The 13,637-nt window shown below is 42.3% G+C and overlaps 1 protein-coding gene across 2 annotated transcripts in view; it reads right to left on the bottom strand.

The window, feature by feature from the left end:
* The window catches only part of LOC139422556 (multiple epidermal growth factor-like domains protein 8), a 28,489-nt gene extending 27,358 nt beyond the window's left edge, over window positions 1-1,131 (bottom strand). Inside the window, exon 1 of one of the 2 annotated variants that reach the window (XM_071173710.1) lies at window positions 777-1,131. Coding sequence is in view for 1 of the 2 variants with exons in the window: in XM_071173706.1 (XP_071029807.1) it covers window positions 1,039-1,042 (4 nt within the window). In the remaining variant the exon portion in view is untranslated. The remainder of the gene's footprint in view (window positions 1-776) is intronic. The other variant, XM_071173706.1, reaches the window with a different exon arrangement.
* Window positions 1,132-13,637: the final 12,506 nt, after the last annotated feature.

Raw genomic sequence — 13,637 nt, 5'->3', positions numbered from 1 at the left:
CTTTTCATATGAGACTAACGTTAGTGTTATTACTTTTCCAATTATTTCTGTCTCTGGGAAAGGTAAATTAATGATTCACGTTTTGTAAAGTGGCAACGTGTACCCCGCAAATTGTGGAATATTCGGCTTGTCAATATGACAAAATCTCATTAATTTGAATTACAGACATATACAAATAGTTACTTACACTTGCCAACACATTAAGACGTTTTCTAGATATATATTTCATAGCTAATCATCATCACAGTTATGTCTATGGGTGCTGCTCTGTTTCTAGCTTACTAATTAGCAAAAATCTCAATTGAATCACGTTTAGCAAATATTTTTTTTATTAAATGCCATGGAACGGTGAGCGAGCAGCTAGCTAACGTTACTAGTAGCTAGCCACTATCAAACAATGCTTACTATCCGCAGACAAACGATAACTAGCTAGCTAACGTTAACTGTTATTGCTATGGCTAGCTAACGTAATGTCATTAGTTGGCTAACGTTAACATAATAGCTAAATACAAACTTTGCACGTTGTTAGTTGCTAGTTAGTTATAACCAGCTAGCAAGCGAGTATTGAACGTTAGTTAGCGTAGCGGATTTGCTGTTATCTTGAACGCGATACCAGTCACCACAGTAGCAGAGGACCGTTCGCTTAGCCTTCCCATTCATTTGTCTAACTAACCAGATCCCACATCTCCGTCCCCATGATATTTTACATTGTCAGATAGTTATGAGCGACACACTGCATAACTGAATGTGAGATAGCTAACGTTAGCTAGCAGTACCAAAGAGGATCGTCGGACTCCAGCACTGGACTCCAGTACTCGATGTCCGGAATCACAGGACACAGACCACCCTCCGCAGGGGCTCGCGCTTACTGGATGGCTGCTAGCTAGTTAGCGACCAAGCTAACTTTACTCCAGATGCAAAAGCGCAGTCGTTGGCCATTTATTCAATGATGGTTAGCTAAATCATAATAATAATTAAATACATCTGTCGCAGCTTCAGACATATCCTCATTCTTTTTGCCATAAACGATCCTCTTACGCATAAGCACACTAGCCAGCGTGAAATGTTACTTTCTTATTGCCTGACCTCATGAAATGTTTATTGTTTTTGTATATGACAGCCTCCCACACAAAAGGCTCCTCCTCTTCTTCTTTTTTTTTAAGGGTTTATGGCAGACTACATATATTGGTGTATTACCGCCATCTACTGTACAGGGCATTGAAACAAAACATATTCCATTGCGGGAAGGGGGGGGGGGGGGGGGGGGGGGGGTGCGGCGAGGGGACCGACAACATACAAAATACAAAGAAAAAATAAATAAATCATCCCACTCCTTCAGTCACAGATTCCCTGTCTGTATGCACCGTGCAGTTGATAACCAATGCAATAAACAATACAAAGTCCACCTTCTTAACATGCAACATGTTGACAAGGAATATTATCTGGTGTCTCTACTCCTACTACCATTAGTTCTTCAACTTCACTCCTTTCTTCCACTCTTCTCACCGACTCCGGATAGGAGACATGCTGGACAGCCCTTATTCTTGACACCTCCGTCTCCTTCACCCTAACAGGACACTTCAGAAATTCAGTTGTATGTTCACCAACACAATTGCAGAATTTAGGCTCAGCTAGCATATGATACCGCTCATATCTACATACACTTGACACATGACTAAATAATTTGCATGTATTACACTGCATGGGTTTGGGCATGAAGGCTCTCACAGGGAATCTCATAAAACCCAAATACACGTGAGAAGGGAGAGACTTCATCAGAAAACAGTAGAACGGATGGAGTAGAACGCATCCACCATGCAAGTCAAAAAGTGTGCACCAACCACTTCATCCAATTCTTCCCATATACTCTTGGCTTTTACTTCGAGCACCACCCCATGTGTTGATACCATTCCATTGACTCCATTCCAGCTATTTTTATGAGCTGTCCTCCCTTCAGCAGCCACCACTGATAGATATATAAAAAACTAAATATACCCACTTCCCGTTACTCTCATCTACGCCACCTCATCCAATGCATCCACAATTTTCTTCTTCTTCTTATGTTTTTAAATGGCGATTGGGAATCACAAGGTGCATTACAGATACAAATTGAACTGGAGTGTAAATCCATTACACTTTGTAAAACAAAAGGGAAAAAACAAAACAAAACATGCTTCTGACTAACCCTTCCCTCATTAAAACCCATTACCCCATTCCACTACTTTGACCCTATCTGCTCCTACATCATGCCAACGGCCTGTGAGGACAGGACACCACAATTAAACACACCCTGTAACTCTACTGAAGTCAAATCTCGTAAACCCAAGTACTTCTCTGCAGCCATGAACAATAAGAACCTAACCTTGTTGAAGCATATATCACTCATTGGCCAATCCCTCTGTGCTGGCACAGATCTACTACTCACAGGGATCCTCTCAGGATTCCTCACCATTGACCCATCCTCCTCTACTTTCTTCATTGCCTCAACAACGACACCTTCTGCACTACTCTGACCCTGGCCACCGCAACCTCAAAAAGGCTCCTCGTCATCTCAACATCACAACAATTGTAAACCTCAGCATTGCCTTCCAGTGGCGATGTATGGTAGAGAAACTCACCTTAGAAAGTATGAATATTGACAACTAGAAACTGTGTAACACAAAGTGTATTAGTTTGATTAGTGTATTAGTCTGATTTCTAATCAGATGTAGTGTCCATCAGTTAAACATTTATTACCATAGCTATAGCTGCTGTGCATCACCCGACGAGTGCATTATTTGAAGAGTGCAGTGGTTGTGAATCTGGACTATGTAGACTTCAAAACACTCAATCCATTTATTCATCATTATTTTACAAAATCAGTATCAGTATATACAACTTATTCCAACATAGATTACTGGTTAAACAAACATTGAATTGTGTCTGAACATCCCCCAGAGCAAAAGCTTGACTGATTCAACTGTTCTATCGTTTCAAAAAAATAATTCAACATTAAAAAACTAAGTCTAGTTTCCCATAGTATGTTTATTATTTTATAATAAATGAATAACATAAATACAATCAATTTGATTGAGAGCAAAACACTTTGGCATTCACTCAAACCTAAGACAATGAAAAGTAGGAAATCATCATAATGCATGATTTCATATAATCTAATTGTCACTTCAATGTTTCTACGAAACATTACATCAAGTCATTATAGTATCATACAACACTGTCATGACAATATGCAATCATGTGCCTTACTAGATTGTTTTTAAACATTAGATAAACAAATAAAGCATCACATAGAATAGGCTTATACAAAGACTAAGACAGTTTGGCATAGACTAATTAGTAAATTAAAGGTACTGTACCCGAACTACCTGCACTGACTCTATCTTGCACTGACCCTACACACACTCCCTAGACCAGTGCATCCCAAACTTTTTATAGTCCCGTACCCCATCAAACATTCAACCTCCAGCTGCGTACCCCCTCTAGCACCAGGGTCAGTGCACTCTCAAATGTTGTTTTTTGCAATCATTGTAAGCCCGCCACACACACTATATGATACATTTATTAAACATAAGAATGAGCTTGAGTTTTTGTCACAACCCGGCTCATGGGAATTGACAAATAGCACTTATAGGACCAGGGCACAAATAATAATATAATAATAATCAATAATTTTGCTCTTTATTTAACCATCTTACATATAAAACCTAATTTTGTTAATTGAAAATGGTGAATAACTCACCACCCGTTAATGAGAAGGGTATGTTTGAAAGGATGCACATCACTCTGCAATGTTGAGTTGTATCGGAGAGAAATTCAGTCTTAAATCATTTTCTACACAGTCTGTGCTTGTATTTAGTTTTCATGCTAGTGTGGCCGAGAATCCACTCTCACATAGGTACATGGTTGCAAAGAGCATCTGTGTCTTAACAGCACGATTTGCCAAGGCAGGATAGTCTGAGCGCAGCCCAATCCAGAAATCTGGCAGTGGCTTCTGATAAAATACAATTTTCACAGAACTGCTTGTTGCAATTTTGATGAGACTCTTGTTCAGATATCAGTAAGTGGACTGGAGGCAGAGCATGAAAGGGATAATGAATCCAGTTGTTTGTGTCATCCGTTTCAGGAAAGTACCTGCGTAATTGCGCACCCAACTCACTCAGGGACTAAGCTATATCACATTTGACATTTGCAAACAAAAAAATCATACAATGATTGAAAGACCTGTGTGTTGTCCTTGTTAATGCAGACAGAGAAGAGCTCCAACTTCTTAATCATAGCCTCAATTTTGTCCCGCACACTGAACATAGTTGTGGAGAGTCCCTGTAAACCTAGATTCAGATCATTCAGGCGAGAAAAAACATCACCCAGATAGGCCAGTCGTGTGAGAAACTCGTCATCATGCAAGCGGTCAGACAAGAGAAAATTATGGTCAGTAAAGAAAACTTTAAGCTCGTCTCTCAATTAAAAAAAACGTGTCAATACTTTGCCCCTTGATAACCAGCGCACTTCTGTATGTTGTAAAAGCGTTACATGGTCACTGCCCATATCATTGCACAGTGTAGAAAACACACAAGAGTTCAGGGCCCTTGCTTTAATAAAGTTAAAAATTTTCACTGTAGTGTCCAAAACGTCTTTCAAGCTGTCAGACATTTCCTTGGCAGCAAGAGCCTCTCAGTGGATGCTGCAGTGTACCCAAGTGGCGCTGGGAGCAACTGCTTGCACGCTCGCTACCACTCCACTATGTCTCCCTGTCATGGTTTTTGCGCCATCAGTACAGATACCAACACATCTTGACCACCAAAGTCCATTTGATGTCACAAAGCTGTTCAGTATTTCAAAAATATCCTCTCCTGTTGTCCTGGTTTCCAGTGGTTTGCAGAAGACGATGTCTTCCTTAATTGGATCCCCATAAATGTAACGGACATATACCAGGAGCTGTGCCAGGCTCGCCATGTCTGTTTACTAATCCAGCTGTAACGCATAGAATTCACTGGCTTGTATGCGAAGCAGTAATTGTTTCAAAATATCTCCTGCCATTTCACTGATGCGTCGTGAAACAATGTTGTTTGATGAAGTCATTGTCTGTATTGTTTTTTTGGCCTTTTCCCCCAGCATTGTCCCAGCCATATTTTATTTTTTAACCTTTATTTAACTAGGCAAGTCAATTAAGAACAAATTATTATTTTCAAAGACGGCCTTGGAACAGTGGTGGGTTAACTGCCTGTTCAGGGGCAGAACGGCAGACTTGTACCATGTCAGCTCGGGGATTTGAACTTGCAACCTTTCGGTCCAACGCTCTAACCACTAGGCTACCCTGCCGCGTCAGCAGGAAGAATTAAGTCCTCCAAAACAGGATGGGGCTTGCCTGCCCTAGCCACTCGGTAGCTCACCATATAAAACGCTGCTAGCCCCTTCTTATTAAGGGTATCTGTTGCTTTTATACATGTATTACTACTTGAAAGTAGTCTTAATTCTCACTCAAAAAACTTGTGACATATTTTTCAAATTGGCATGTTTTGTTTTAGTGTCTGCACAAGAGTGAAGGTTTCATCGAGTTGTGAGGTAGTACTTTTGCACATCAAAAGTACTGGCTGAGGGAAGGTACTACACCTAATATAAGTGAACCTGTTAGTGTTTAAATACTGGAGAGTTGAGACCAAATCACGGACGCTGGACAGAGTGGATTTCAGTTGTAGCAAAAGACAGTTTTAATGAGTCAGAGATATCTTGTCCCGCAGTTTTACGTGCACAGACCTAGTTCACATAACTCGGCAAGGAGCCAGGTGAAAAAGAGGCCTTATACTACGGTTACATTCATTTTTATACATAGAATAAAGTAGGTGGAGTCTTGTCGTTTCGGTCTTCTTGACTGGTCGGAGGGTTGGAGGCGGGCCTTGCTCTAGCCAGAGCGGGCCCCATTGGTGCACAGCAAAAGTCCTTTGCTCTTGGGACCGGCCAGTAGAGGGAGATGAGATGTGTGTTTCTACAAGGAAGAGGGGTCAGTCTTATGGCTGGGTGTATGTGTTCTTACGACGGAATGTCTTTGTTTATATGAGCTATGTGTATGAATATTTATATAACAAATCCCCCTCTTCACGTCTATTAGACGTGAAAACTATAGTGCAATGGTGGTGGTTGCATTCGTGGTGCTTCTAACCTTGTCTGGTGTGTATGGTGGGTCTGTAGGTGTAGTGCTACGTTTGGGACGGGAGTGATTGGAGGGAGTGATATCAGGAAAAGAGTTAGGGACATGTGTAGGGGTTGGTGTACGTGATGTGGCAGGGTGAAATAGTTGTTCAATTAACCATGTGAAAGTCCTAGGGTTACTCCAAATATCAGTAGGAATATCACAAATAAGGGACCAGATATCCCCAGCCTCACCCAGAGAGGGAGAAATGTCCCTCTAACTGGGCGAGGTTCCCTTCTCAGGGGAGGCGGAGTTTGATGCCGCATCACCTGAGGAAGGAGTGTCTTCATTTGGAATCGAATTTAGGCCGCTCAAATCAGCTCTGACTTCAGTCAGTGTTCTAGAAGGAATTGGGGCTGGGGTGCAATGTGTAAGGTGGTGCCAAGGTGCGCCTGATTTACCTTTGACCTGGACTGAGTGTGAAGTAACCTCCTTCACTTCGTACGGTCCAGTCCACCTGGGTTCCAGCCACTTTCTCTTGTGGACTTTAACCCTCACCCAGTCACCAACCTTTACCTTCAGTAGTGGCGTGTCCCCCGGCAGCTCCCCCTCCTGGACCTTGTGAACCTGGGTAGAGAGTGCTGCAGAGAGAACCGTCAGTTTTTTCACATAATTAGACATTACAATTTGTTGTACATCAAGGGCGGGCATATGACCTCCCTCCCTTGGTGGACCATGCATGACTCTACCAGTCATTATCCCATGAGGCACATACTTTAGCTATCTTAGCTTTTGCTTTTGGTTTGACGTTCCACCAGATTTTGGGATTGGGGCCTGTACACAGATCCAAATCTGTGGGTTATGCCAAATCTTTCTTCCACCTGTCTCAGGTGTTTGTTAAATGTGAGCCATTTGTCAAATTTGATTTGTCTTGGGATGCCATACCTGGGTATTAGTTTGGTTTGTAGCCACTCAAAGACTGACCTAGCATCCTCCCCTTTTGTTAGTATTGCCTCTACCCATTTGGAGAACCTATCTACTATGACTAGGAGATAGAGTTTGCCTTTAGATCAATTTTCGGGGCCCATGTCGGTGTAGTCTATACTAATATCCTGAAAACATGCATTAGGTATTAAGTATGAGCCCATTGGTGTTCGATATAGTTTCTTTGGGTTGTGTCTGTCACAACCATTGCATTCGTCACAAAATAAATCATTGTCATAAAATAAGTCAGTCATATTTTTTATGTGAGGGTGCCACCAGATGTGCAAGGCCTTTTTGGAGGGTCTTTAGTTTGCCTTCGTGTGTGGGGCCATGTGTTTCTCATAAAAGTTCTGGGACCATCAGTGTGGACTGCTTCATGGGCATGGGCTGAGTCTGTATAGATATTCAGTCTTTCCTTTTTCTCTGATGAGGGCCTGCGTCAATCCGATGATTTCAGCTAATTTGGCCGATGCTGGTTGAGGGATGATGGCTGATTGAAGGGTGACATCACGAGGTGAGCTGTTTTTTCAATAGCTTTTGCTACTACAGCAACGTATCTGGAGCATGTTGACTGTCCTACCTCAATGTGGTCAAGTTGGAAGAGTAGTACATCAAGACCCTTCTCTCCCCCTCTTGTTTCTGGAATAGGACGGATGAGGTGAATCCTTCCCTTTCAGAAACATCCAAATGGAACTTGTTCTTGTAGTCAGGTGCAGTCAGAGCTGCTGCCGCTGATAGATCTGTTTTCAGGAGTGCTATGGCTGTTGATGCTTCAGCCGTCCAGGCCAGGGGTGCATGGAGGTTCCTTGACCGTAGGATGACCGGTGCTGCCACCCCCTCTGGGCCACACCCAATGGTACAACACCTGATAGGTGGGGTCAGGTGCATCATGTCTTCGTCCCAGTCTGCAGTGTAGAGACAGTCATCAGTTTCTGTTGCATTGAGTGTGCAATGGATCTCAGCTTGGGGAGTCTTATATGGGTGCAGAGTGTAGATTTGAGCTTTCAGTTGGTTGAACTTAAACTGGATGTGAGGGGTGGCAGGCCCTGTGGGTAGGCATTTTAGCCAGTACACTTCTTGGGCTTCAGACAGTGTGGTCATCGGCAGGAGTGGCATCCTCATCATTCTTACTGGGCGATCAGGTGTTGAAGTGGGAGGGTTGGTTGTAATCTTGCTGCTCCTGCTGCATGTGTCTAGGAGAGGGTCCTCTTCCTCTTCCTCTTCCTGGTGCCCCTCCACGTCCTCTTTCTCTTTCTCTCCATTGCTGTTGCTGCGGGGAGAGTGGTTTCGTGCAATATCTGGCATAGTGACCGGGAATTCCGCAGTTATACCACTGGTAGTTTCCCCCTCTGTATGGTCCAGTGTAGGGGCCTCGTTGAGCCCGTTGCCGTTGCAGGATATACCGCTGTGGGGGAGGGTAATGGGGTGGTGGGGCTGCCTGCTGTTGGATCATCTGAGAGACAGTCTGTGCCACGATCTGAGTGTTATCTGGCTGCTCCCCTTGGTCTTGAGTTTCTACTGCAATCATTTGTTTGGGCGTGATGGCTGCAGACATTTTATCTAAGTTGTCTGATAATGTGTATAATGCGTTATTTAGGTATATTCAATCCTTACTATGTGGTGTTTATTTCTATCGTTGTATGCTTAGCCCGTCCCTGGTCGAGACCAGGGATGCACTGCTGTACTGGCTATGGCTTATCTCTTCCACCCCCACCCTCGCATACAAAGGGGGTTATCAGTATGTGACGCCCGCCACGTGTGTGTTTCTCCGGTATTTTATTTGAATTTGTTCAGCGATTCGTTTAGGTATTTTCTAGAAATGATTCGGCGATTTCCTTTTGGAACAATATATCAGTGAATATATGCGGTTCTATAACAATTTTCAGAGTAATTCTAGCTCTGTAGGAAATATAGATAGAATTTCTAGACAACTAAGAGTTGTTCAGTGAATTATTTAAATACTTTCTGTAAACAATTCAGTAACTTCCTTTATGAACTTATATCAGTAAATTTGAGCGATTCTATAGCAATTGTCAGAATAATTCTATATCTTTAGGAAATATGGATAGAATAGAAAAACCCAAAAATCAGTGTGTAGCTTTTAGCGTCTGTCAAACAAAGTCTGTACTAAGCTCGGCGGCTTATTTAAATACTTTCTAGAAACAATTCAGTAAGTTCCTTTATGAACTTATATCAGTAAATTCCAGCGATTCTATAGCAATTGTCAGAATAATTTTAAACTTTAGGCAATATCAACAGGAATGAAAAAAGCGAAAATCAGTATTCCAGCCCGGCTGCTGTCAATCAAAGTTGCACGGCCATTCGATACTAAGGTGGCTTTGTCTATCAGCACGTGTGCCTAATAGCCCAGTTACGTATCCCAACCTACTCCGCGACAAACGTTTCTTTCAATTTAATTTCCCCCATCTCCAAATCATGGAATGTCAACTCTGGTTCATATTATGTTTATTGTTTGATGTGCAATAGCCACATCATTCCCGATCTCTGTCTTGTGGAAGGCCAAACTTACATATCCTATATCTATTCGACTACACCTCTAACATAACCAATTAAACAGTTTACAACTTATTCAATAGGATCTTTTACATGCAGATTCAGTCGATCTATTAATTAACTACACCTCTAAACACAACCAATTAAACAGTTTAGAACTTATTTAATAGGATCTTTTACATGCATACTACACTTCTAAACACAACCAATTAAACAGTAAGCACTTATTTAATAGGATCTTTTACGTGCATACTTATTCGATCTCATAATAGGCCAATTGATAAAAAAATAAAAATACAAATAAAAAATAAAAACGAGCAAAACAAGATCTCCCCGATCAATGTCTTAGGTTCTTATGTAAAAAATTGGCACCGATTCATACTCACGCCCAGTACTTTCTGATCAAAATTTGGTTTAGGCTATAATACAATATGCAGATTTCGATAAAACAGGCTCTGCTCACCTTATATAGAGCGCTCCGATCAGATTTCCTGAGGCAAGATGAATGGCTGGGGAAGTCACTCTTCCGTCTGATTTTTTAGCCGTGATCAGTCTCGTCCTCTCACACTAACTTATAATAGATCGAATTCAAGAATAACCATCCTCTGCTACCAAGTTCTGTTAGTGTTTAAATACTGGAGAGTTGAGACCAAATCACGGACGCTGGACAGAGTGGATTTCAGTTGTAACAAAAGACAGTTTTAATGAGTCAGAGATATCTTGTCCCGCAGTTTTACGTGCACGGACCTAGTTCACATAACTCGGCAAGGAGCCAGGTGAAAAAGAGGCCTTATACTACGGTTACATTCATTTTTATACATAGAATAAAGTAGGTGGAGTCTTGTCGTTTCGGTCTTCTTGACTGGTCGGAGGGTTGGAGGCGGGCCTTGCTCTAGCCAGAGCGGGCCCCATTGGTGCGCAGCAAAAGTCCTTTGCTCTTGGGACCGGCCAGTAGAGGGAGATGAGATGTGTGTTTCTACAAGGAAGAGGGGGTCAGTCTTATGGCTGGGTGTATGTGTTCTTACGACGGAATGTCTTTGTTTATATGAGCTATGTGTATGAATATTTATATAACAAACCCCAAATCAATGTAGTTCTCATCATATTTGAGCCTCTTCGATGGACCAACGTCCCTGTCGGTTGTTCGGTACTTTCCCGGGTAAAGGGGAAGTAGGTCTTTGGCTGCATCAGATTCACAACTGTCAGTGTCCGTGCTAGCTGGGTTAAAACAAATGTATAATTACTGATGCTATCATTGGATGTGCTCGTGGAAGCAGAACACCTTGTGTCGTCGACAGGTGCAGGTGTAGTACTGCTGGTAGTAGTAGTACTACCAGATGAGCTGGTATGTGTCTCTATGAGCCTTACTTTAAAAAAAAAACATGTATCCATTTTCGAGCGAACGGAATGAGCAGCAGCTACGTTTGGATACTACAGACTGTTAGTGGAATTCCCGCGAGAGTAATGGTTAACGTGATTGGATGTTAATTATTTGACTAGGCTGCCTTAAATACACACGATACCCCATCACAACAAAGCAAAACGTTTTTTTATTTTAGCAAATTTACAAAAAATAAACAGAAATACCTTCTACGTCAGTCTTCAGAACCTTTGCCAAGAGACTGAATTGAGTTTAGGTGCATGCTGTTTCCATTGATTATCCTTGAGATGTTTCTACAACTTCATTGGAGTCCATCTGTGGTAAATTCAATTGATTGGACATGATTTGGAAAGGCACACACCTGTCTATATAATGTCCCACAGTTGACAGTGCATGTCAGAGCAAAATTCAAGCCATGAGGTCAAAGGAATTGTCCATAGAGCTCCGAGACAGGACTGATCTGGGGAAGGGTACCAAAACATTTCCGCAGCATTGAAGGTCCCCAAGAACACCGTAGCCTCCATCATTCTTAAATGGAAGAAGTTTGGAACCACCAAGACTCTTCCTAGAGCATGCCACCTGGCCAAACTGAGCAATTGGGGGGGACGGTTCTTGGTCAGGGAGGTGACCAAGAAACCGATGGTCACTCTGACAGAGCTCTAGAGTTCCTCTGCAGAGATGGAAGAACCTTCCAGAAGGACAACCATCTCTGCAGCACTCCACCAATCAGGCCTTTATGGTAGAGTGGCCAGATGGAAGCCACTCCTCCGTAGGAGGCACATGACAGCCCGCTTGGAGTTTGCCAAAAGGCACCTAAAGGACTCTTAGTCCATGATAAATAAGATTCTCTGGTCTGATGAAACTAAGTTTGACCTCTTCGGCCTGAATGCCAAGTGTCCCATCTGGAGGAAACCTGGCACCATCCCAACAGTGAAGCATGGTGGTGGCTGCATCATGCTGTGTGGATGTTTTTCAGAGGAAGGGACTGGGAGGCTAATCAGGTACGAGGGAAAGATCAACAGAGAAAAGTACAGTACAGAAAAGTACTCAGGACCTGACTGGGGTGAAGGCTCACTTTCCAACAGGACAACGAACCTAATCACACAGCCAAGACAACGCAGGAGTGGCTTTGGGACAAGTCTCTGAATGCCCTTGAGTGGCCCAGCCAGAGCCCGGACTTGAACACGATCAAAAATCTCTGGAGACCTGAAAATAGCTGTGCAGCGATGCTCCCCATCCAACCTGACAGAGCTTGAGAGGATCTGCAGAGAAGAATGGGAGAAATTCCCCAAATAGAGGTGTGCCAAAATTGTAGTGTCATACCCAAGGAGACTCAAGGCTGTAATCGCTGCCAAAGTTCCTTCAACAAAGTACTGAGTAAAGGGCCTGAATACTCATGTAAATGTGATATCAGTTTTTTACTTTTAAAAAATGTATACAGACCTGTTTATGCTTTGTCATTATGGGGTATTGTGTGTAGATTGAGGGGGGGAAAAAAACAATTTAATACATTTTAGAATAAAGGCTATAACGTAACAAAATGTGGGGGGAAAAAAATCAAGGGGTCTGAATACTGAATCCGACTGCACTGTATGTATGTGTATACACGCAAACCATATATTTGCACTCCCACACTTTCACTACATCACACACACCTTTACACTCATTTACTGCTGCTGCTCTGTTCTTTATTTTACTCTTATCTATCCTGATGCCTAGTCACTACCTTGCCTTCATGTACATTCCTCATACCCTGCACATTGATCTGGTACTGGTTCTCCCTGTATATAGCTCCACATTGATCTGGTTCTTCCTGTATATAGTTCCACATTTATCTGGTACTGGTACTCCCTGTATATAGCTCCACATTGATCTGGTACTTCCTGTATATAGCTCCACATTGATCTGGTTCTCCCTGTATATAGCTCCACATTGATCTAGTACTTCCTGTATATAGCTCCACATTGATCTGGTACTGGTTCTCCCTGTACATAGCTCCACATTGATCTGGTACTGGTACTCCCTGTATATAGCTCCACATTTATCTGGTACTCCCTGTATATAGCTCCACATTGATCTGGTACTGGTTCTCCCTGTACATAGCTCCACATTGATCTGGTACTGGTACTTCCTGCATATAGCTCCATTCTTGTGTATATTATTTTATTTCTTATGTTACTATTTTATTTAGATTTTTAACTTCTTATGGCTGGGGGCAGTATTGAGTAGCTTGGATGAATAAGGTGCCCAGAGTAAACTGTCTGCTACTCAGGTCCAGTTGCTAATATATGCATATTATTAGTAGATTTGGATAGAAAACACTCTGAAGTTTCTAAAACTGTTTGAATGATGTCCGTGAGTATAACAGAACTCATATGGCAGGCAAAAAACAGAGAAAAAAATCTAACCAGGAAGTGGGAAATCTGAGGTTTGTAGTTTTCAAGTAATTGCCTATCCAATATACAGTGTCTATGGGGTCATATTGAACTTCCTACTGCTTCCACTAGATGTCAACAGTCTTTAGAAACCTGTTTGATAATAAGTTTGATAATGTTTGATAATAAGTTTTTAAACTCTATTGTTGGGTAGGGATGGTAAGCAAGCATTTCACCGTGTTCGGCACAGTTGTAA

This window comes from Oncorhynchus clarkii, chromosome 2 (assembly GCF_045791955.1).
Source record: "Oncorhynchus clarkii lewisi isolate Uvic-CL-2024 chromosome 2, UVic_Ocla_1.0, whole genome shotgun sequence".
In the NCBI taxonomy this organism is placed as follows: Eukaryota; Metazoa; Chordata; class Actinopteri; order Salmoniformes; family Salmonidae; genus Oncorhynchus; species Oncorhynchus clarkii.
This window is presented reverse-complemented; position numbering and strand designations above follow the sequence as displayed.